This window comes from Odontesthes bonariensis, chromosome 22 (genome assembly GCF_027942865.1).
Source record: "Odontesthes bonariensis isolate fOdoBon6 chromosome 22, fOdoBon6.hap1, whole genome shotgun sequence".
NCBI classification, from domain to species: domain Eukaryota; kingdom Metazoa; phylum Chordata; class Actinopteri; order Atheriniformes; family Atherinopsidae; genus Odontesthes; species Odontesthes bonariensis.
In genome coordinates, this window is record NC_134527.1 from 23,011,875 (window position 1) to 23,037,464 (window position 25,590).

General features: G+C 39.3%; 1 protein-coding gene across 2 annotated transcripts in view; it reads right to left on the reverse strand.

Moving 5' to 3' along the window:
* Positions 1-25,590, reverse strand: part of LOC142373232 (netrin receptor UNC5D-like) — a 232,900-nt gene that overhangs the window by 69,516 nt on the left and 137,794 nt on the right. For both annotated transcript variants that reach the window (XM_075456393.1, XM_075456392.1), the window contains exons 2-4: positions 22,975-23,181; positions 2,050-2,193; positions 1,727-1,830 (exon numbers count right to left, since the gene is read on the reverse strand). In XM_075456393.1, the coding sequence (XP_075312508.1) occupies positions 1,727-1,830; positions 2,050-2,193; positions 22,975-23,181 (455 nt within the window). The remainder of the gene's footprint in view (positions 1-1,726; positions 1,831-2,049; positions 2,194-22,974; positions 23,182-25,590) is intronic.

Below are 25,590 nucleotides of genomic sequence, written 5' to 3' on the forward strand. Positions count from 1 at the left end.
TGTCTTTGTTAGCCAGAGCCACATTAATGAATGCATGAGGAGTTGCCTATTTGATGACCACAAACCACTGGGGAGGCTTGTGGTACACTGATGGTCCATTTGCCTCAGCTTAATGATTCATCACACATACAAAATGCATGTATAATGTTTTACACATGTGTGGAACTGTTGATACCTTTTTTGGGTATTTTAATAATATGACAATAAAGCACTAGCAAAGCAAAGGAGATATAAATGTTCAGAATATTGATTATCCAAATGCTGATTTTGAATATGAACACTGTTAAAGTGAAGTGCACCAATTTGAGGAGGCCTTAAGTGATCATATCTATATTTCTATCAAAATCCTATTTATCATATTTATTTAAGCTAATTCATTATGCCTGTACAGTGGCAATCTTCACTTTTTGCTAATTTTGGGTATATTTGGGTGTCTGGTATTCAATTGAATGGCACAAAGGGGACTAACTGGACTGCTGTGTTCAAAACAAGCAAATAAAATGTCAGTATTGAGCAAGACCAAGGGCTTTGACTTCTGGTCATACCAACTATTAATCAAAATGTAATATTGTTTACTTTTCTGTCACTTTCTAAACCAAACACTTACAGCTTTGGACCTCTTTCCTGGTTATGAAGTCCTGACCTTTTAGCTAGAGACAGCAGCAGCAAAATTGTCTAAGCAATCACGATGACTATTTTGATGTTTTCTGGGCAAATCCCTATCTATTTTCAAGCAAACCTTACAAAAAAAAAAGAAATAAAAAGGTAGCAGTTGCTAGCTGAAACACAATTTGAAGCATCATTAGTGACTAGTTGTCTCTCGGAACTATATATATAAAGCTTGGTGGAAGGCTTTGTTATACATTATACTTTATGTAGAACTAAAATGCTTAGTTTTAGTTAAGATCCTGCTAAGTAACATTGGTTCCTGATAGTTGAGCTCCACCTTTCTTTAAACACTAATGTTTAGAAACGTATCAAACCACGGTTCCTTATGAATTACAAAACTTTAACCATTGGAACTATTAATGACTTAGTAAATAGTATGTGGAGGCTTGTCAATCATTTTAGGAGTAATAACACTCCTCTGCTCTTGCCCTTTGAAATTTGAAGATAGCATTGGCATTTTGTTTACATATAGATCATAAGTAAATGAAAAGCTTCAGACGCTTGGGCACACAGGCTTTGAGATTGACATATCTGCCTACTGAGCCTCTGCATGAAGGCACACAGCATCACAACACACCACTCTCGACATGACTGTCTGTGAGAGCCTCATTTTATATTCATAGTAAAAATTAAAATAGCCACGACAGTCACTCTCTTTCACACACACACACACGCACATATATGTACACTCACAAACACACACATGCGCACATACACAGCCTCAGGAGAGAGTCAGGCAATGAGAGTGAAATTAATACATGACGTCTAAATAAGTCATAGCCATACATTCAATTATCAGAGAACACAGGAAAAATTGAGTTGATTCAGAAAAAGAGGATTCATAATGCTCCCAGTATATGAATAATCACTCTAACTAAAAGAAAGGAACTCTGACCAAATTTAAACTGAAGGGAAAAGTGGGGATGCGTCTTTGATATGCTGTAGATGAGAGCAACAAAACACTGAGCAAAGCTGTGAGTAAACCAGACACATGACGGCTTGTGTCAAGGTGGCAAAGGAGAAAATGTTACTTGTTTAAAGTGCAAGCAGCCTTTACCTCAGCCACAGGCACTCCCTCTGGGGGACGACAGTGCAGCACAATCATGCCATTCAGAGGTACCTCAGTGCCTTGAGGGTCCTGCTCAAAGTTCTTCCTCAAGTCTAGGGAAGACAATAAACAGCCTGCATTAAAGAACAAATACAACAGCATGAAGGAGCAACATAAAACGTTGCTTTATGACATGTGTGACCTTCCACCCATGAGCGACGCACATACATGGACGTAAAGTTAAATCATTATTACACAACAGGTTTATAGAAGATAACCTTTTCAGAGACAGTAAGGTCAATCTAGAGTCAAAGCGTCATAAAGTTGCTTACAGGCAATCCGGACGGTTGCCTTGCGGCTCTTGGAGGTTCCCAGATGACTCCAAGCAACACACAAACACCAGTAATCCTCTGGGCCATGGAAGTCCTCCACCTGCTGGCGTGACACATTGATCATCACTTCACGGATTTTCAGGCCTGCAGACAAAACAGATGATTGCCTACATTAGCTTTCATTATATCAGGAGATGATGACACAAATAGATGGAGATTTGCGGAGACAAGATGATGAGTGAATTTGAAACTGATAAGATTATCAGCAGTAAACAAATGTGCCATTTTGCCAGGCAGAGATGCATGTCAAACTATATACATTTCAGCGAGTTTGTTTGATCAACAATTCAACCTGGCACGAATTCATAGAGCTGTCCACTTCATTTTGAATATCAAAACCCTGTAATTGCTGGCCTTTTGAAGTTTCAGTTTGGCAAATATATGGTCGGGAATGCAAAGTTCTTGTGCTAAATACAAGTGGTTGGTGGGCTTTTCAATTCATTTGATTTCTTTTCACTGTCTGAAAATTATAATCCATTTTTTAAAAAAAGTGGTGCTAACTATTTTGCAGCAGAAGCATTAACTGAGAGGAGGAACACATTAAGTTTTTATTGTTGTAAAGAGCGTGACCACTCATTTCTTCTTTGAAAACATCTGAAAGGCCCATAATTTAAAGTGAAAAAAAAAAAAGGAAAAACAGCACAACTAAACGCTGCACCTGTATGCAAATACCTTCTATGAAAATGAAGTTATTTCAGTTTCTCTAACAAAAATCTGATATAATGTCACACAGGTAATTTGTTGATATCTGCATATTGTCTGTGATGCAGCCTGTAATGAGCTCAGCATGAGAGGAACGTTTTCTGAGACAACTAAAGGAAATTTAAACGCCTGGAATTTTAATTATGCTAGACGATGCACAAAAGATGACAGGCTTGGACCATTAATGTGTTGCATAGTAGGGGTAGTTTCATTAGTATCTAAGAAAACTGCAGCTTTCAGCAACCGTTGTAATGCCTGTCTAATCCTGTAGAAACCTGCATTTCAGTCAGCCAACTTGAACAGACCTTTATTATGCGAGTACAGAGTTATGAACAGCTAATGTTTGGTGTCTAGTGTCCAAATTCATCTATACCAGAAGAATACAGTGGGGTATGGCAGAGGGTGGTGTAAAGATAGTAAAATACCCACCCCAGTGAAACAAATCTGAAACCCTGCAACCCAAAACCATAAAACTACCACCACCATGCACTACAAACTACATGGTCCACTACGACTGTCAGAGGTTAACTATCTTTGATTCATCTTTCCATAGCGTATAAGTTCAAATGGCTTGGTCTTTGCCTGTATGCTCACTGGCAAACTGCTCTAATGTTATTTTTGGACAGTGATGGCTTTTTCCTCATGTGTCTTTCAGATATTGGGAAATGTTGTCCTCTTGGTATTTCTTTTTGCTTCGAACAGCCTGTTTCTAGGCTGGGTGGTTGCTTGGGTGGTCAGGCCTGGTTAAATCTGCAGTCTTGTAACATCTACACCACTTGCAGGGATTCCCTATTGTAAAATGAATTACTTCACATAATTATCAAATGTTTTATATGCCTTGCCAAATTTAAAGGCATTCGCAACATTTTTAGTATTTTTGGAAGGCCTTAGAAAGGTGTCTATGACCACAGAGGTCATTAGCAAAGAAAACATCAAGTATGAGTTTTAGATAAATCTGGTTTTAATTCCAACACCTACTCTGGGAGGAACATTTTCAAAGAGCATCAAGTGTTTCCTCGTTCAGATATGTTGAAAATCATAAACATTTTCCATGCGATATACCGTGTTTACTTTTATAAGTGTAGACTAATTACCATGCTAAACTGCTTACACATGAGTGATTGGCAGCAATTTCTATCTTTGCAGTACTAAAACTGTTCTACAATGTTTCCCATTACCCTCACAAGCTGCCAACAAGGTGCTTGCCTACCATTGGGAGCAACTTGGGGTTCAGTGTCTTGCCCAAGGACATTTTGGCATGCGGCCATGATTCGTTAACAAGCCCTTCTAAAACCCAGGACACATTTGCATTTGGAGATCTCGGACTTCACCATGAAAGAAGAGCAAGGGAATCTATATAGCAAAGAAATGATCAAAATGACTGATATGATCAGTACATTTATATTTTCTCAATCAAAGAAAATCAGTGTCTAATTCATTGATAATGAAAATTAAGACTTTATTTGATCTGATTTAAAACCTTGCTGTATTTGGACCAAGCTAAAGGCACATTGTTGCAGATATCCCGAGCAGTCAGAAAGTCACGCTTAACAACACATCTCGCAGCAGCTGTTTAAGACTTATTGTAAAGCTCGGCCTCATGTGGCTTATCGCTTAATCACACGGACCCCCACTTGTAGAGGAGCCGTCTCTCCACAGGCTTTTGCCATCATGCCGCACATTGCAGACAGCAGCTTAGACATGGGCAGGGATTAAATGAAAACTAATAATGCGAAATGAAAGGTTATCTGAAGGAGCCTAATGAAGTAATGTAAAACAGAAAATGTTCTCTGAAGACACAGTAATCCTCTGCAATGACTCACTGATATTATGATATTATGTAGAATAAGGCTTCCTCCTCCATCTACTCCTCCTCTCCACTGCTACAAATTAGAGACTTAATCAACATGCCTAAGTGAGAGTGCAGCAGATTTAGCTTCAGGAAAATAAAAACACAAAATTGCACTCCAGTGAGTAACATTTATCATGAAATCATGAGGAATTTTTAGTTTCAGTGTGTGCCAATTTTTGCTCAGATCGTTGGGCTAGTAATGTAAAAAGTAGTAATGTAAAAAAATACCATTACATTATCTTGATTTTGATAATGTAATGGTGCCGTTGTGCATCACGTTTGTGCAATAAGCATGCTGATCACAAACGAAATGTAGAGGGACGTAGCTTCATCTTGCTCGTCGTTCGCCATTTTCTTAAATACCTGAGTTTGTTGTTGTTGTTGGTGGTGGTGGTGAAGCGGTCAACCGGAAGTGGCTCTCTTAGCAATAGTTGAAATGGGTACAGTGCCACCTATCGTATCAGAGTATGACATGCTTTGTGCCTATGATCCGATTCATGCACCGCCATATATCCAAGGATAATTACCCTTGCTCAAATAAGGAGCAACTTAGTCTTATTGTAATTTAGCCAATAATCTGATCCTTTCAGTGCCATGTAACCCCACGACCTTATACCACTGTTTTACAATGTGTGCAAAGTGACAAGATAACGATAACTTTCTGTTAGTAGGAATAAACATGGCACTTTCATATCTTTTTTTTCACGTGACCTCAGTGATTTTAAGAAATATCATTGCTCAAATGTGACAAACAGCTTAAAGCCCTAAGGAGACAAGGGAATGGGCTCATTCATTTTTCCCTATTAATTCTCATGAGTTTTTTTTTCTTTACAATCACATGTCCTCATACTCATTATTGTTGAGGCAAACGGAGTAAACTAATGAATAAACAACAGTTCATTGATCCTTAGTTTTCTGTTAAAAGCAGACAAACTGACACATGGAGAGTAGTGTGAGCCAAAGATGTATCTGTTAAAGAATTTCTGACGGCTAAACAAAAAGAAGAAAAACAAAAGTAATACCTTTCATATCAGCCAGTTTCATATTATGTTAAATTCATGAAACGCTGGTATCAAATAATCGCCTCGTGGAAGACTGGGCACTGTCTGGTGAGAGCCATGGCTTTTCCTCTGAAGGCAAGATAAACAAAGGAATAAAATCAGAAAGACACTGACTTTCAGGTTCCTTTGCTTTAGGTGGAGATCAAAGAGCCGAGTCTCTTTTTCAAGCAGCCTGAAAGGACACTCAGTGACACTGCGTTAGAGAAATGATCCAATAACTGCTCGGTCACACTGCTGATGATGGCCACTTCTCTGCATTCAGGAATACAAACATTAATTCAGGTCCTTCCACGAGTCTGTCCCAGGATACTTGTTTGTTTCCTTTTACCCTTTTTTTCTCCTGCTTTTCCCTTTGCTTTCCCTTCAAGCTCGTGCCAGTGGCTGATGACAGAGTGCCACGAAGCCTTTACGGCAAGCCGCAAGGTGGAGCAGCTTCCACTTGCTCTTTCAATCGTGTCTTTTCATATGTCTCTATAAGAGAGTTGGAAAGAGATGCTCACTTATCATCCTGGTTTGCTCTCATTTCAAATTTTTTTTTGTTGCTTTGTCTTGCCCTGTAGTGTTGCCTTCTAAGCTTTAGCCCATTGTTTCGTCTTGGCTGAGCTGATGAAAGACCCTAAGAGAGCCAGGCAGTGCCAGCTACAAGTGGCTTGATCTGAGTGGCTGTCTGGTCCAGCTCAACTAAGCCATGTCCATGTCTCTGTCGCACTTGACTCCACAGCAAAGGAGCAGAATTTAGTTTGTCTGAAGGATCCTCATGAGGCGGCTGTGCACATAGCGGGTGACACATCGTGGGCTGCGGGTTGAGGTGGATGGATTATAGCTTGAGGAGAGTGCCTGTCTGATGTGAACCCAGCTTTGGGCAAATGTTTGTGTGATGTGACATTGCGCATGCAGCTCAGCATGTGGGGGCTGTGGGGGTTGGCTGAAGGCCAGGAGCAGACGAACCCTGCTAGACAAGCGGAACATGCTCCCAGCAACATCTTCAGTCTGGTCCCAGCTGTGTGTGTCATACTTAATCCTGGAACCAAAGGGACGCGTTACTCCATGCATTAAAAAAAACGTCATGGTAATTCAACCATTAAAATGCTGCAAGACTTTATGTGCGTCATTCCACCCGTTTGCCTTGTTCATGTTTGCCTATTTGAACCGACCACTGCTTATAAGTAACTTTCATTCTGTAGGCTAGTTCATTTATTACGCTTCCGTTTCTCTAATACTTTGTGATGTGGAGAGACTTGAAGGCATCTCACTTCTCCTTCATCAGTCTACACCCCCTTCCATTTTTGTTGTGAGTTCATGCAAGGTTCATGGTATCTCACAGACTTCAAGGATCATAATACATAACACTGGAGACTTTATTCTTGACAGGGCATCAACAGAAAATGATATCCATTCTTCCTCTATCCACCCTGCATTCATACATTTAACCCAATCACTATCTCTTCATCACTAGATTTACAGAAGCTGCTATCCTGTCCTTCTCGAGACAACCAATGTGGTATCATTTTCAGCCTCTCTTTCACTCTCACATCACTCTTTCTGTTTCCAATGTCCTCTTCCTCCTATTATTCCTTCTATCTCTTATCTTTCTATCAGGGTATCATCCTTTCAGCTGGAGCCTAAAGGCATAGATATCCCCTCTGTTCCAGCTGCCTCCCTCCTCTTCTTTCCCTCTGTCCTTCAATAATCTCAAGTTCAATCACTCATTTCCATCTTTTAGCCCTCATACAGTATAATAGTAGAGGGAAAAATAACAAATCGTCTGTGATGGGTTACAGATGGTTGCACCATGGGACTGTAAATCAGTCAGTGTGACTGTTTGATGCAATAGAATAAAATCAACAATGTAGCATTTGCTCAAATTTCTATGAAATTTTGAGGTTTTTTGAGGTTGAGAATTTGATGTAAAGACAACTATTTACTAGTTCTTCACATCCACCCCCCAACCCCCCTCACAGAAACATAATTAAATTTAAAAAAAGAGGAATAGCCCTTTAAGGAAAGCCCATTTTCCTACAATAAGGGCGACTGATTGATTTTGTGTCTTTAAAGAATGAATAAATCTCACTCAAATCATTGCAAGGAGTTTATCAGAGCAAGCTGTTTATCCTGTCGGGAGGTTAGAATCTGGGCAGTGATGATTACACAGAATATCTCGCTGAGCCACGTCCGCCTGTGGTTTATCAAAAGGCTTAGCAACTGCAAAGGGGCCGCATTGAATTTGAAGATACACTGTACTGCAATAAATGTTTCGACCAAAAAGCTATTGTGTCAGTTAGAGACAGTTTTCTCGACTGAATCCAAACATTCTGTTCAAATTCTTCTTTATGCCAAATATTAGGATTACTTCTGATTAAAGGTACAAAAATGCACAAAAAAAATCTCTCGAAAATGAAAGACGACGAAAACCATTTCAGAAAAGGGTTGGAGAAGCATGGTGTTTCTTCCTCTTATTGGAATATTAGCATACTTGTGTTATTTTGGGAAAACAATTCAGAGCTGTGACTGATCAAGATCACCGGCATAATGCCATGTGATTGTTTTGTTATCTGACTTGGACGTGGACGCATCAGACTCAGATTTTCCGTCGCGGCAGCCCAAGTCTCGTGTGTTTCACCTCATATTCCTACAACCCAACAATAGCACTAAGTTGCTTCTGTAGAGGGATGGCCATAGATTTATGTTGATTTAGCTTAAAACTCTCATTGTGCTCTCTCCCCTGTCGGATTTGGGTCTTGGTATTCTTAATGAGTGATCATAGAACAGCAGGGACAGAGATGGTTTCAGGGTCTACTGCACTAAATCCATATCTGTGCTACTTTCCCCATTGTTGATGTGTGGAAATAATAGATTACAATGAAAATGTAGCAAAATGAAATTAAACTACTGGTCTCTGCATCTGCATGCATTTTGCTGTACGTAGGACACTTAAAACTTTCCTCGTGTTATACTTCACCAGGCATGATTCCATTTTCTTCCCCATAAAACACTTCACTTATAGACAGAGGACACAGTTTAGACCAGACAAGCAGTCCGAAACACATGCATGTTGTACCTTCTGAAGCAGCTGGACTGTCATGAGATTTGAAACATCACAATCACTTGTCCCAAGCTATCAATTCTTGGCAGAAACAAAAATGTTTGGACTGAGCAGCTTTCTCTCCTGGTAGTTATGGATGGTCTTTAGATATGACAACAATCAATAGGGTGTGGTTTGTGACTTTAAAGCTGCAGTGGATGATATATTGAAACCACAGAGTTGACTCACCAGTCAGCTGGAAGAGCAGCGAGTTAGCCTTGTGCAAATGCCAGAAACCATAGCGAATACAATCATCGACTAACACATAATGTAGCCACATAGCTATGCTACTTGTATAATATTGAAAACAGAAAATTCCCCATAAACCACACCAAAGCAGTAACTTTCCAGAAGAAAAAAGCAACCATGGTGTCAGTTTTTAAGTTATGTGATTCCATTGTGGAAAAGCTGTCCTCATGTTGACTCTGGTGTGAACACTTCTTTTATCCAAACATTTTTCTTTAGCTGTAGCCATTCTGATATAGCCTTGCATTTCTTGCCTGTAGTAACGGTTTAACCTGCTGCTCTTTCTCTGCCATTACTGTGCTGTCTGCCAACTGCTCTAACCCTGCAGCGCTCTATAGACTTAAGTGCTGTGCAAATTAATGCACATCAGAATGCACGGAGGAGGAAATGTAAACAGGAAGAGGAACTGGTAGGCCATCCAATCATTGTATTTAGGCCAAATGCAATGATTGGATGGCTTTTTTAGACATCTGTGACTGAAAAGACAAATTTTTTCCCTCTGTTTTTTAATGCAAATTCTCTAACAGCTATTGGGATGTGAAGAGAACATCAACACATCTGACAATAAGTGCCGTTAGAGAGGATAAGATACCATGCCTTTAATAGGCAGGTGTTTCATCCAGTCACCTGTTAAGCATTTTTGAATGGCTTGCCCTTTCTCCAAATGGTTTACACAGAGGACTTCCCATATGCTTCTGTGACACAAACCATCTGGCGCATCAGGTTTGCTGTTAACAGCAACAGAAAAGGCCACAACCAGCACACTTTGGATTCTGACCTGGCCTTGAAATATGCGAAAAAATCTTATATACACAAACTGGTAAGACATTGTAAATACAGTTCTGTTCACTCTTCTGTAATTACTCTACCTTTTGCTGAATACTGAATACTGCACCGTTCTATTGTTGCTTTTGACTTCTATAATTGTTTTCAGTATAAAAACCACATAGCTCCAACTAATAACAAAAACTGTAAAGCAAAATACATAAACACAACCTTTAATTCTGAATAAGAAAGTAATTCAAATAGTAAAGAATGCATTCAAATAATCCCCTCCAGCATTCACAAGAATGCTAAGTAAACTTGTGGGCTAAGAGTAAAAAGCACATTGGTGCAATGGTGTCATCCTCATTCCCTCAAAGTATACAAAGAAAACTTAAGAGGCACTGATCTAACGTCAGTCATTCACAGCAGTTAATCAGGTTTGCTACTTATATACATTAGTGTGCAGTAGCATTTACTTTATTTCAGGCTACTGCAGAAACTGCCCTTCAACAAGTGGGATAACTTTATAGTAAAGATGAAATATTGTGAGTTATGTTTTTATTTTCCCAGTCAGTTCTAGAAAGCACAGTCAGGAAAGCCATTCAAGCAGTTTAGGCTAAATCTATGTTGCACTGTGTCATCTTTTACACTCTACGCTGCAATGGTTATGCATGGAGTCTGAGCTAAAGGAGACACAAAAAAGTGCATGACTCAACTTGCATCCTCCACTGCTGAAGATTGGAGTTCCAAAGTCTGAAATAAACTGTTGTAAAAAGTCATTTGTTCCAGGTATAATCAAAACTTTAAATAGTACAACCCTAAAGCTTGGACTAACTGTTTGAAAGATTTTGTTAAGGACAGAGTGTGTACACCAGTATGTACAATATTCTGGCTGAATCTAGTCTAATTATGTTTTTACTATTTTTTTAAACTGGAATTTCACTTTTAATGGTGTATTGTTAAGCATTTTAACTAGCAAAAAAGTTGAAAAGTTTGTAAGCCACATGGAAACTCTCTGCCATTTTGTCTCTACTAAATTAAAGTATCATTCACTCAGTTACCTCAATGGGAACTTCATTTTCATGACACATCCCAACAGTGATGTTTTATCTGTTTAGTATTTTCTAACTTGCCAAATGTTATTGGCACACGTGTGTCAGCAGAGGCACAAACGGGAAGTTTGATTAAAATAGACCGCACCAAAAAAAAAAAATGGCCATTTTGGTGAAAGATGGATAATAGATGTGCTGGAGAAGAGACAAAGGAATCAGGTTCTGTCAGTGAGCGCATACCAACCATTTGGAAGGGTCCAGAGTTTCAGGAATACTAACTTAAAGCAATACTATGTAACATTTCTACCTTAAAATAACAGCTTGAAAAAAATTGTGTGGCTAGAATGAGTTTTAATATTACGATTGGCCTGTCTCCTATGCCCTTCGGGGGTCTGAGTTGGAAAAACTGCGCTATGCAACTTTGCTGGAGCGGCCCGGGAGCTGAGCGGAAGTACTTCGACTTGCTTTCTGGCACACCTACCGCAAAAACAAATAGACCCCTCTCACGCTCCCAGGTACATTTGATTACTCTTACCTTCTCGGTCGACATAGCTTGCACCTTCTGACTCCTCGCCGATTCGTCAACAAACGTGAAACGTGAAAGCGAAAGGGTGTTGTATTTACGACAGTGTAACCGTACATTACCTCCAAGCCTGTAGGGGGAGCTCCATAGTGGGCTTTTTGAGAAGTTACATTGTATCGCTTTAAATAAATAACTAGGAATAACTTAAATAATTTCAGTTAATACCTGCAAATGATAAGATGTGATTGTACTCTGTGGGTAAAGTTTAATGGGTGGTATTTGTCATCCACAGATTCTTTATATTATGTAACCTTCTCTTTTAGTTGCTTTAATGAAACTCCTTACAGCTTTGTGAGGGGAGCAAGAAGAATTTGTGATTTACAGCTTCCAATCTTTAAGTAGAGCACCAAGGAGAGCCTCTGTGCAAACTGATTCACTGTGTTTACATTGATTAAATGATGGCGAAACAGGAAGGAGCTGCAGAGAAATACTTCTGCACACATAAGGCTACAAAATTAAATCTGTCATGCACTGGACTAAAGCTGTTCACAATGAAAAACTGAGACAATTAAAAGTTCACACTGTTTTCACGAGCCTAATTTTTCCTTTTTTGTCTCTTCTTATGTTCAAAAACACAGCTTGAATAGAAAGATGGCTTCCCTTGTGTCATGGCCTCTTTTTTAGTGTGGCAAAAGCAGCATCTCATTTTAAATTCTTGAGATGTATTTTTAACGGTGATACAATGTTACCAGAACTACCAAACAGATTTTCATTGATTCAACCATCTAAATTGCTTAAAGAAACGTTAAAGGGTTTTCTTTTTGTTACCTTAATCCTTAAAGTATGATTTTTCTGTTGGCATTATAAATGTATCTGTTCATTAAGAGTCCAAATGTGTCTTGAGTGAACACTTAAAGGTAGGTGCTCTGTAGGCAAATAAACAAGTAGCCACCGTAGCCGGGGGGCAACCGACATTCCGACATCCCAGCAGTCCGACATGCAAACATCCCGCCATTCCGACAAGGCTTTCCATATAAGGAAATGGGTGTTACTCAACAGGTGAGTCCCTTCTTTCTGTTCATGCATTTTACATGTTTTAAGACATGCGTACAGATGTGATACAGCCTTTAATAGTGTAATTAAATTTTATATAACTGAGGTATAACGCACATATGACGCACTCCAAAAGCAAATGAATGATATTCAAATAGTTTATCACACAAAAAGGAGCGACAAACATAGACAAACACTGTACACTTATAGATTTAAAACTAATAAACTAATATAAAAACAAATAATAATAATACGTTTTGGGTAGCCTAAAATATTAAATTGGTTTCATTTGCAGCACCGGGACGTCCAATACAGGTGAGCTGTCACAGATGTCTGTAATTGCAATTATTAATGTTGCATATGATGCCAGCGTGCAAAAGACGCTCTGTGGAGAGCTCCGCTCCAGCTGGCTTCTGTGACAGGTCACTGACACTGTATTTCTGCTTAATCTAACATGTTTCAGACTCGCCCGATTTACATTAATACCTGTATTTTGATATTTGAAATTTCAGGGGATTTTGATAATAGATTATTAAAGTTGGTTCCTCTAAACAAAATAGGCTTTAATAGGCTATTAAACGAATTGTCGGAAAGGCGGATATTTAAAAAGAATAAAACATACCGCCATTCCGACCATAGGAGGACAAAAGTGTCGGAATGACGGGACCTTTGATTAAGTGTCGCCATTCTGACAATTTGAGGCCCATGTCGGACTGGTGGGATGTCGGAATGGCGGCATGTAAACCAAGTAGCCTACATCAGCCTACACAGTCGGCTGTCAACTGAGCTTTCCCTTTGTGATGGAGAAGAGATGCAGGGAGTAAAGATACACACACACTGAAGCTTTAAACCCCTGATATCTGACAGCTCACCAGTGGGGCATCAGCGTTTTGTCTATACATCTTTGCTGTGCACATGAGTGGTTTGTACAAGTGGGTGCACATGTGAAACGTTGGATCTGATTGATGCAAAGCATTATATGATATGGTAAACACAGTTGATACAATCAGAACAAAAATGATACGCTAAACACCTATACAGACTCCTGATAAACCACTGATTGATATTTTCCAGGCAAAATCAGCTTTTTTCATTGACAAGGGTCCTGATGATCCAGCTTTGTAAAACATTTGCCTCCAAGAAAGAAAAAAATAAATCCTTTAGTATATCCTTTAGAGCTCCCATGTTGTGTTCACAAGCTACAAAAGCAAACTGCACTGCAAGAAAGTGCATAGAACTTTTCAACCTTGATACATCGAGCAAGCTGTAGACAAGCATGTTTGGGTCAAGATCCGTTACAAGGCAGCGCCCAGGACTGACAGCACAGATCCAGAGCTTTGGAGCTGTTCACGTAGATGCTTTGTTCACTGTTTCTGCGGAAAGCTGCTTATTGCAAATGAAAAAATCCTGGTAGTAACTCTACTGCTTGCATGAAGCTACTTCAGGTCAGTAGCTGATCTCAAATTGCGCTTCCAGTCTGTTCAGATTTTCATAGAAATGCGGACAAAAGTGTCTTGAACCACTTGTAAACGAGACCCGAGTAATCTGATATAAATCCATTTGGAATTTGGTCACACCTTCATTTTCCGCTGTGCAGTTGCGATCGGATCATCCAGGATACATCTTAGCATCAGGTCAGACCGCTCTCTTATTTGCTTGAGTAATTTCTCAGGCTTCTTTTCTTTCATCCACATAAATGTTTGTCTGTTGTATTGTATGTGATTTGTATCTTCTTACCTAGATGCAAATAAATAATATTTTTACACTAATTTTTTGAATTCCTTTATAACAATGTATACTATAAGTAATTCTATAATCACAATTACAAACAAAATTGAGCACAACAGATTTTTTTGTCTTATTTTCTTGTTAACCATCCTTTCTGAATAGCTTTATTTTTTGGGTATGTATTTATTCTGTTTTAATTGTACTCTAGGCATAATTAAAATGAGGGCATGTCCTCAATGGTTTCTAAAGGTCTAAATAAAAGCTAAATGAGTACAGTAAGTGGATGAAACAACTGTATTTTTACATAAAGTAGATCATTAGAAACTATCTGGGCAATATGATGGGAGATGTGACATAACTAACTCTGTACATTCAATATGTCCAAAAATGCCACACCGTCTGCCTTCAGCTACTTGTGGCTCATTATATTCACGTCAATAGACCCTGCATCTTTCAGACAACATTGTTTTCCTTCTAAGACAAACACTCTGCTTCCCTGTTATTGAGCTGTTTTAAAATGCCACTCTGATTGCCACATCTGTTCAAAAGGATGAGAGCAGTAATGAGACTGCTTGTAGCATTTTGTCTCATGATTTCAATCATCCAGCGGGATGCTTCTTCCCTTTATCTGACATTATCTGGCTCATGCAAAGTCTTTGTTTTGCAACACCTATTAATTTAAGGGGGAAACTTGTCATTTTGTGTTGTATATTTGATTCCATCCCGAGAATTACATTAGGCAACTGATTTCAATTTGTGTGTTACCAGCTAGCTTGGCACAGAGGCTGGATGTAAAGACAAAAATCTAGTTGAAGTATTACCAACACCTCTTGATCTGTGGGTGGATTTTATGAGGTCAGTGTATTGAGCTGGCCAAATGGTTATTAATGGGCCTAAAACAAATCATTATCCGGCTACTTTAGTCAGTGGGATTTCCCCGAGATGTAAGGGACAAAACATCAGAGATTTACTTAAAATCTTACAGCCTATTTGTTTCTGTATATACATTCTAATATTTAGTTAATTTAAAAAGAAAGGAAATCAGAGCATTGGCCACCAAATCTGGCTATGTTTAGCTTTGCCCTACATTCTGATCCTCAAGTGCATTTCCCTGAATGGTAGAGTAGAATAACACCCTCACTGGGCTGACATCGCTCTTGTTGTTATTATTCCATAAAATCTTGCATGTATAACTGTGTACAGTCATCCTCAAAGTTTCTCAAATACTGTAAAAGAAGATGCCACCTAACGGAAATTTAAGCAACATGATCGCATGACAGAGCGTGCAATAGTTATGCTGGTCCACACTAATAAACATTACATTTAACTATAAAGACTCAAAAAATGTAGTAAAAGTACTAGGCTACCCTTCCTCTGTTTCTTATAAATATGCAGCCTAAGTTTCAAAATGTCAGGATATTGACATTCTATGTCTCAATATGTGTTTTTACGCGATGGCGTCCACTCTCCGTGTCTCACTACTGTTCTTTTGGCCACAAAGAATGGGGGGATGGTGAAAGGTGCTAATGCACCAACTTTAGTGCAAAGATCTTTACTTCATGACTCGAAAGTACACGGTTAGGGTTAGAATTTATGTACATGGCGAGGTTTAGATGTCAAAAAATATGTGGTTGGACAGTTACAAAAATCTTCATGGTTACAGCTTACACTTTTATTATTCATGTGCCACGACTCCTGTTGAATTATCAGAAAGCTGGCCAAGAGAAAACATCAGCCTTGTGATACATTCCTATCTCACAATTTACAATCATGTTCTGTGGCACTTCGATGGTTTGCATATGTGGACTCGTGAGAATGGGCTGATAAAAGAAAATCTGTTGAAAATATAAAAACAACATAATTATTATAATTAGCAAATTGAAAGAGATGTGCTTTGATGTCATTTTCGTAATTGAACTAAAAAACATTGATTACTGATAACTAAATATGTCAGGTTGTCAGCATACCACTGAGTAGTCAGTTGTTTGAATGACACCACAATGTTACCATTGTTACTAACTGTATAATGTAATAATGAGATAATAATTAAAGGTTGGTGTCATAGGGATACATGACAACAATTACATTTTCTTAAGACAAAAAGCCAAACTGTTATCTCTTGAATTATTGGTCTACAAAGTGGATGTTAACTGAAAAAGACAATTTTAAACATGCTACTTTACTGCTGAGAACAACATATGTTTTGGTTTATGTAGGAAATACAGCAACCACAAGTCAAGATAAAACCACACCTTCATCACTTGACACTGCTGCATTTCTTGCTGTGTCAAAAAAGGTGGTAAGAGTTCAGTTACATGCAAAAGTGGCTTGCTTCTCGAAATAGATGTCTACACAGTGCCAAGTTATCTTTGCTCTTAAACAAAGCATGTAGCGTGTACAGCTAAAAGTAATGTCTAGCATGATTATCGAAGGCTATTTTAAATAAAGTAAATCAAGTTCTGTTTGTTTTGTACTGAAGTGTATTAAACAATGCTAAGATTTATTTGGGAAATGAAGAAACAAAGGAAAGAGGACACATTTATTCATTGTTTACACTTGCTCATTCATGAAAAACTGAGAAATTAGGATTAGCTCAGAGAGGATATGAGCTTCAGGTATGCAATAGAAATATCCTTTTACTCTGCTACACATCTTACAGAATGAGAAACGCAATACGAATCATCCAGTTGAAATAAACAGTATGTTTTGCCTGCGTTTTTACATCAATAGCAACAGCAGTTGAGGATATTCAAGCTAAGCAATGATAGACATTTTATTCTTTACATTTCTTTATCTCTTTGTCTGCAACTGTGTCCCCTGGAAGGCACATCTGAGCTAAGACCAAATCTGACAAAAACACCCCAACACAGTGATAGAATTCTGTATGTCTCGCTTGCTGCCTTTGGATATACATGGTTTCTGTTCTCTGCCTTAAACCCCCTGGTCACACAGTGTTAAGGCATGTGTTGCTGAGTCTGTCTACATTTAATTCACAGCTTACTGCTTTAATAGCTACAGCCCCCTGCACAGTGCTGAACCCTGGGGCAATTCTACCACCTCACTCAGACTTTAATAGCTTGAGATACAGCTGCTCAACTGCCTCCAACAGATGAAGCTGGATGGACAGCCAGATGTGTCTCAGCAGACAAAAGGGGCTTATTTTCACAACATGTGGCACGTCTGACCACCTTCACAAGCGTGTAACATTGACACAGTCTGTGCAACATATTACTCAGAAACACTCACCAAATCCCAAGTCAGGCCAAAAAAAATCTTTTATATATACACATCTGAACACCAATGAATAAGACATGCATCATCATCCAGACCAAACTTCAGGAGTTTCATAATCGGGTGCATTTCGGCTTAGATATATTTCTGTGGAAGTACTTAGATGAAAGCAGAAAGAGATTGTAAAAACAAAGGATAATAAAGAGATTCTAGTTATAGGGACTGAAGGCTCCCTGATGAACCACATAACATCAACAGTCTTCTTTTTGTTAGGATTGAAAAGTCACTGAAGTACTCCCCCTGATACTTCTGCACTCATCTATAGGTCTGCATGGTCATTTTTTCATTGTTTGTTTGTCTGTAAGTCTATACAAAATCAAAAATCAATAAAAAGTAAATGACAAAAAAAGAAAGAAAAGTCACTGAAGTGACTTAAGAGCCTGTTGTTAGCTGGTAATCCAGTCAAAATCGAGATGCACATGGGCTCAATAAAAACTTCCCTGCTGGTTCATTTCTCTGAGTTTGATATTTTTCACCCCTTACATAAATAGATGTTAAATGATATGACCAATATTTTTGTAATTTCAGTTGCTTGTGCTGCATTTGTGTGTGTTTAAACTGTTCCCTGTTGGCATGTCGGCATGTTCCATGTTAACCAACTTGTGTCATCCTCACAAGTCCGTGAGAGCTCAGTCGGTCACGTGTATAAATGTCTGCAACTGCTCAGACTGAACATGTCCACTACGCACCTGCATCATTCTCCATTTAGAAAACAAATATACCATCCAAAGAAGTCAACCTGTAGACAATCAACAGAGATGAACAAAAGATCTTCATTTGATTGGATCAGATGAGTGTTTTGTGTCTTAAAACCAATAATCTATCAATATAGTTTATTGATAGTCAATAAAAAATTGGTGGTGGTTGTCGCCTCAAAGCAAGAGGGTTCCTGGTTGGAGTCCTACTCAGACTCATCATCAGCACCATCAACTCGGTCACCTACAACATTGCCAAACACCTCAGCTCCAGTGCAGTGCAGCGAGGAGTGTACAGATCTTTAAATAAGGGAGACCAAACAACAGCTTCACAAGCTCATGGCACCACACAGGGGAGCCAGCTTCTCAGGTCAAGACTCAGCAGTTCACTTGTCATGATGTGATAACGGAGTTGGACCCAAATGCAGACAACGTAGATGAGGAGAGTAGATCTTGATGGTTTAATGAAAATAAATGATGATACAAGATCCAGGAGCACAGGAACAAAAACCAAAAGGAGACTAAGGAATGCCAAAACTGGCAAAAGGTGATCACGGGAAGGGAGATGGGAGACAAGTAGACTAGAGAGACAAATACGAGGAAAAAGCCGAGGAATAGGACGGGGAATACAGACGAGGATCCGGTGAGCCGGGCGAGGAGTAGTGGAACTAGAACGACATATATACTGGGGAGGTGATTACTGGAGCAGGAACTGGTGGCTAATTAATAACAGGTTGCAGGTGAGAGTGAAGAGAGCAGAGGGCAGGAAACGGACTGAGGATAGAGAGAGAGAGATGGCAGAACACAGGGGGAGGGAGAGCATACTAACTGAAAATGAATATAACACAAAGAATACACAAGGAGAAAAAAACATAACTGAATACTGAGAAACAGAACTAAGGTGAAACAAAGACTGATCAAACACAGAAAACACTAAGAGCACTGAATAAAAATACCTATAACTAAGTCCAAAAACATAACTAAAAACCCAGATCCTGACAGTTCACTTACATCTTAAGCAGAGGAGACGCGCTTTGGAGGACAGTGATGTACATGTTCTGGACAGAAAAGACAGTATGCCATCTAAGTTAAACTGGAAAAAAACATCTTTGAACAGAGGAGGGGGTCTTAGGTATCACCTTCCCAGCAGTTGCAATGCAGCATTGTTTCACAACCGTTCACACCTTGGATCCTGTGACCAAAACATACTTTCTCAAACAGGTCAACAACCTACAGGTGAGAAGGACTTAAAGGATCCACACACTGGTCAGGTGACACGTGTGACTGTAACGACCTGCCAAGTGTGATCAGTCCCTCTAGTACTTAAAAGCTGAAGAAGCCTTTCGAATGAGACGTTTAACATCTTCAAGTCCAGTTGCCCTTATTCAAGCTCTGAGCATGTTCACCATTATTGCTAAGCATGATAGCATACTAATAGATGGTAATTAGCACATCATTGAACTAAATCCAAACAAATAATGCATTGCATTTTAACTGAAGAAATGAGTAAAGATGTAACAGAGGGATCTCTGACAAGAGAATGATTTCACATTTTATAAATCTGCACATTTAGTGATTGACTTAATGGACAGGGAGTCTTCTTTAAAATCCCACATTTGAAAGGACATATCCTCCATGTCACAATGTGCTAAGAAATGACAGTTTCAATTTTTGAAGACATTTCCTGCTTTCAAGAAAGACTGTCTGAGGTTTCACTCAGATCCAAGTGTGGGCTGTCAAAGATGGCCAGGTCTAATGTTCTTAAAAATCTACTGATACTGGCATTCATTTGGGAACATTTTCTTCTCTACTTACTCCTCCTTTTGAAAACACCATCCAATAAAGAGTTTCTAAATCCTACTAATCCCGAAGGCCACCACTCATGCCTATTTCGTAGTTTATCTTGTATACTGGAAAGTAATTTCCAGGCTCATTCCTGTGTCTGTTAACAGGGTTACAAAAGCTGAATATAGGAAATAGCACATAAGTATTGGTTCAGATTTGTGGGTGGCTTTTTCATCAGATGGTTATATACTGTCAAGAACGTGCAAATTGCAACCTGGACCGTGATGCAGCCGACTGTCAGTTAGTGATATTACAACTTTAAACATTATGGAAACTGAGAGAAACGGTGTGGTCCTTGGAGGCGACCAAGTGTCAAAATGCATTATGATTCTTACTCAAAGTTCATAACTAGTAGGAGGAAAGTTCAAAATCTCTGGACTGGGTGATACTTCTCTACTATCAACCCTCTTTACATTACACAGAGTTAGCTTGATTTAGCTGTGTTGATGAAATAAAAATTCTGTTAAAACTCTGTTTTCCACAATGCTCAAAGGAAATATTGCTACGAGTGGTGACATTGCTAGCCGTCTAACTGGAAGAAATACTGTTTATAATCCTGTCTGTTGGTAAGAGAATCAAGTCGCAAGTTTATTGCAGAAGTTTCTACCAGCATCTCCACATGGCTCTTCATTAAATTTAAACTCTGCAAAAGCTGGCTGCCTATAACACTTTTTTTGTTCTTGCAACTTTCATCAGGGGTGCTACGAAAACAGTTTCAAGTGCTGACAGGAAAGCACAAAGCTTACTGAGAACTTTAGTTTAAGTTTAACAATTCATTAAGATGCTGAGCTACATTTGTGGAAAACAACTCATTAACTTCTACATTTCTGTGATACTCCTACGTTCTTTGGAAAGGTTAAGGTTACAACTGCCAAATAAAACTGTCATTTCAGATGCATCTCGCTTCTTTTCTATCCTCCCGTGGCTTGTAGTTAGGAGGATACATCCTGACTCAGTCCAGATCCCGACAGAGCATTCTACTTCATGATGTACTCTTCTTTTTCAATTGCATCCCCTCCGTGTGTCTGTCCCAGTGGAGGCGGATATGAGTGGTGACAAAGAGCCAGATGGGAGTCCAGCTATGAATCCAGACTAGAGGCAGTAAAACTTTAGAGCTTCATTGTTAACTGGAGGGAGATATTACTTGGTGTTGTGTGTTAAGTGAGGTATCAACACTGTTGCAGTAATGGCAGCAAAAGTAGGCTCATAAATATTTTGTTCATGATGACCTAACACATAAAGGAACAAATAAGTTTCTTTCTGTGGATATCTTTTCACACATAGATATTACAGGATCACACAAACTCAACTTTGTCACCACAGGATTTGTAAAAGGGAACTTTATCCCAACACATGTCTTACAACCATCAGTTGCAATTACAATACAAACACTTTATAGAGAATGACAAAGTATAGCTCAGTTTTCATATCATTGTTCTTCGATTTGTTGTACAAAGTTAAGAGAATTCTTCATGATGTGGGATGATGCATCAAAAACAGCAAAGGGTTGTTAGAAAGAGGACCATTTTTTTGTTGTTTAAATGGATTCATTTGAAGTGAAAATACCAACAACAACTCTATTTCAGCATATTGCATCACCAAAAGACACTATTCAGAGTTCAAAGTCCAATCCTAAAACTGAATAAGTTGGTCTTTCATGTGCCCACAAATGTCATTTCATTTTAGATCAAATGTGATATACAGCATGCACTGAACAAGTGAAGTAAATATGTTTACAGAACTCAATGTAGCTGCTGGCACTGTCATAAAGCCTCACTGGCAAAGTCATTCCTAAGACTTCAGTACTTGCTATCAGGGATATGAATGATGTCCTCTAAATTTGAAATAATAAATAAAGCCTTGACCAAAAAGAAAAAAGAACTTATTTGTGTATTTGGTTAGCATGAGGCTGTCATCCAACCTGAAACCCGACTAGAGGCGCAGGACTAATTCAAATTTGGGTCTATGTTTTATAAGGTCAGTCAGGTCAGTTCCAGTCTCATTCTGTCACAATACATTCTCAATTCCTACTCATCATATGCTGCTGCTTGGTCACGAGCTCCTTGCATAGGTTTTCAACACACAGGGAACTTCTTTATTACCACTTCTGGATAGACAGAGAATGACTATAATCACAAAGAGGTAATTGTGTGTGTTAAACACTTATGCAAGGAACTGCATACTGTGAGTGCTCCTTCTGTGGCAAAAAAAAATAAAAATATTTTGTGCTGGGTTTTTGCATAAGGAGATTGGAGAGGAGGCAAATTGACTTCCTTCCCTCTACTACTGTCTCTACTACTGTTTATTGTGGAAAGCTGTACCAACATTTGCTGTTCCGTCATGACAGCACGTCTGGTGCGTTACTAACTTGGGAAATCCTGCACGCTCTACAACGATCCTCTGGAGGTATGTGTTAAAAACCAACGCGGAGGGCTCCTGGCCATATGTCAGTATGTGACGAGGTGGGAGTGAGAACAAATTGCATATTACTGAAGGCGCTTGGGCCTGTTTAACATTATAAATAAAACCTTAGTAGATCTGAGAAAGCTCAAGTGTTTGGACCTAAAAACACCTCAACTTCAAGGGGAGGGTACCTCAGAGAAGCCTTGAAAAACTGCAGGGTGGAACTTAACATGTATAGTTTAACTTGGAAGAAGATAATCAGACATTTTCTTCTCTCAAACATCCCAATTAATAATGTTATAAGTCACAATATCGGCTTCCTAAAAGTTTGAGTCCTGTTACAGATAATTTACTTAACCTTTTGAGCTCTTGACTTATTTCTAAAACTTCCCGTGAAAGAATATGATATGCTACAGTTATCTTTACCACACCAGAGCAACATTAGAAAAACCATTAGTAAATCTGAATCTAACGCATATAATGCCATGTTTATTAAACTTAGGAAATTGGATTATAACTAATTCAGAAACTGTTAAAGGACTCTATGTTTTTTAGTTTGAACTGTACCTGTTCCAACGTCGGTGTGCTCTTGAGACAAGTGCTGGCTCTGGTGGACCCATTCGCCATTGCACTTAAAGAAGATCTGGAGCGCGGGGCGGGCTTGACATCGGAGCTTGATGGGGTTACTCTTGATGATGTAGGCATCAACAGGCTCCTCCAGGAAGCGGGGCAGGGTCCCAGACTGGCCATGCTGCAGAGCTTCACCCCGAGGACCTGAATAATGAAATTACATTTCAAATCAGACTTAAACAGAATTTCCAGTCAAAATTGACGAGAATTTTAAACAAATGTAATACTTCAAAATTTTCTTCCTTTACCAGGATAAACAAAAGCCTACTAAAACCAGCTGCTTTAATTTTTTTTTAATCATCGGAGATGTTATCATATTTTCAATCACTAGATTTAAACCATTTGCAAATTCCTGCAATCTGTCATTCTACATTCTACAGTCTCTCTAGCGTCACCTCCTTTTTGGTAACAGGGCTGTAAGTTATGGGAGAGAAAAAATTGACATGAATACCTCATAAAAACAATGGCAGATCTACATTACAGCTTTAAACTCTACCTTGATCTCAGAAAATGGACACAAGGCAGATAATTCAGTTGAAGAATTCACCAAAAGCAGCGGGCAATACATTAGGACTCCCTTCTTCCCCTGCCTGTTTGAGGTGTGTCCCAGTCAGCACACGTTTCACTACTTCTGAGGCCCAAAAGTGTAATTACACTTTGACTAATCCGCTAGTTTGCTGGAACCTCTTTCATGCAAGTGTGAAGGGTTTAGCGAGGCAAACCGTCCTGCACCCTCCCCTCCTGATCCCTACTGCACACTCCATGTTACTCCACAGTGATGGGTGTACCTCTGAAAAGCCCATCAGGATTAGAGCACCCACTCTCTCTTTCTCTCTCCCGAGCTAATCTAATCCTCCTACCTTTCCTGCCGGATGTCTCCTGATCGAGGGAAATAGATAAAAGACTCTGCGATCCCCTGGCTGTGAAAATCACAGCACTTGCTCAGTGTTCCTCTTTCCCTCTGTGTGACACATTCACATTCTCTCCCTCATTCCTGGAATGGAAGCTGAACAAAGAGACATGCTTTTAATTTCAAAATGACTTGCCCTAGGCGAGCTTTTCTTGTTCAGAGTGCTCCAATTTGTTTTGCGCACGCATGTAGAATTGACATGGGGTGTTTGCATATGGATAGATGCAAAACATAGACGTAAGTACACATCCAGACGGTGATAGACGGGAACCCAAATGCACAAACGCACAGCTGTCAAATACATAAAAGTACCGCTGAATAACAACATATTTGTTGATAGATGGGGCATAATATCAATGAATGTTTACGAGCAGGACAATTTAATGTCAATGCAACTAATACCTGTAGCAGCATCAACATTAGAGATGATATTAGTTATGCACTACAGGTTTTTATTGCAGTTAGTAGTCTGTTCACTATTCACATTTCATTTTCTATTTAGCCGCTGGGAGAGTATTGCAGCTGACAGATTAAGAGACATGGGAAAGTAACCTATGATGCCATTTAACCTCAGGCTGGTGTTGGGACATGTGGCTTACAAGTACTTCACCGTCCCTTGAAATTGCAAAAGATTGTCTCTGCTCATGAAATGGCTGAATATATATCACAAATTAAAACACAAAGCAGGCAATACAATATATTTTGTATAAACTATACTATTTTATGCTAAACCCTCCTGTGGAATGGCCCTCTGGCACAGCACTGCGATGCTGTTTGACATTCTCCCAACATTCACTCATTTACATCTCAAGGCCAGTTCAGTTCTGTTATTGGTTCATCTCTCCTCAATATGCTTCACCGCTGTCATTCAGGAGACCGCTGAGCCCTGTGCTTCACAGTTTTCACAGTGATCTACAACCAATGCTTGAGTCTGGCAATAACGCAAAAGGGGCACAGATACATCTCGCCAGCTCTAAGAGGAAAACAACATATCACTGCCAAAAGGCTGAGTGATGGTTCTATTTTCTTTGCTTCTGTGTCTGCTGTGCACATAAACAAAAGTTTCTACTGGAAACACAGACTGCTTGTGATGCAGCTTGTCAAGAGGCCAGCGCATTTTCATTTTTCCTCAAGTACAGCAAACATTCCATCTACTCACATGCAAAATTAAAAGTAATGGGTAAGTGTGGTCTCCAATGTCAGTTCATAAGGCTCTGAGTAACTGATTTCTTGACACACAGATTGGGGACCTTGGGACATCTATTCTCAGACATGGGGAGTGTGCCCTCATATTGCTGCTTTTTTGTTCTGTGTCTATGTTAGTGGACATGTTATCAAATTTGTGGATGTCACTGGCGATGTTTCCTACCTCAGAGTTCAGATCAAGGCTAAGTTGCCACGTGACCACTTACACCTCTTCTGTTATTGTCGAGAGGCGACATGAGCGACCGCTCCACTGCTTTCTCTGAGATAATGAAAGCTAAACTCTTATGTTCCTGTTTTCATGAGATTATATTGCTGGGGAATAAAGCAAAAAATGCTCTCCCATTCTTGCTTGATATAACGTTCTCAAGAGTTCTGGATCATCTTTGTTATCTTTTCTCTTGTGTAATTCTTCAAATATGTTTAGTGGGTGACCGGCT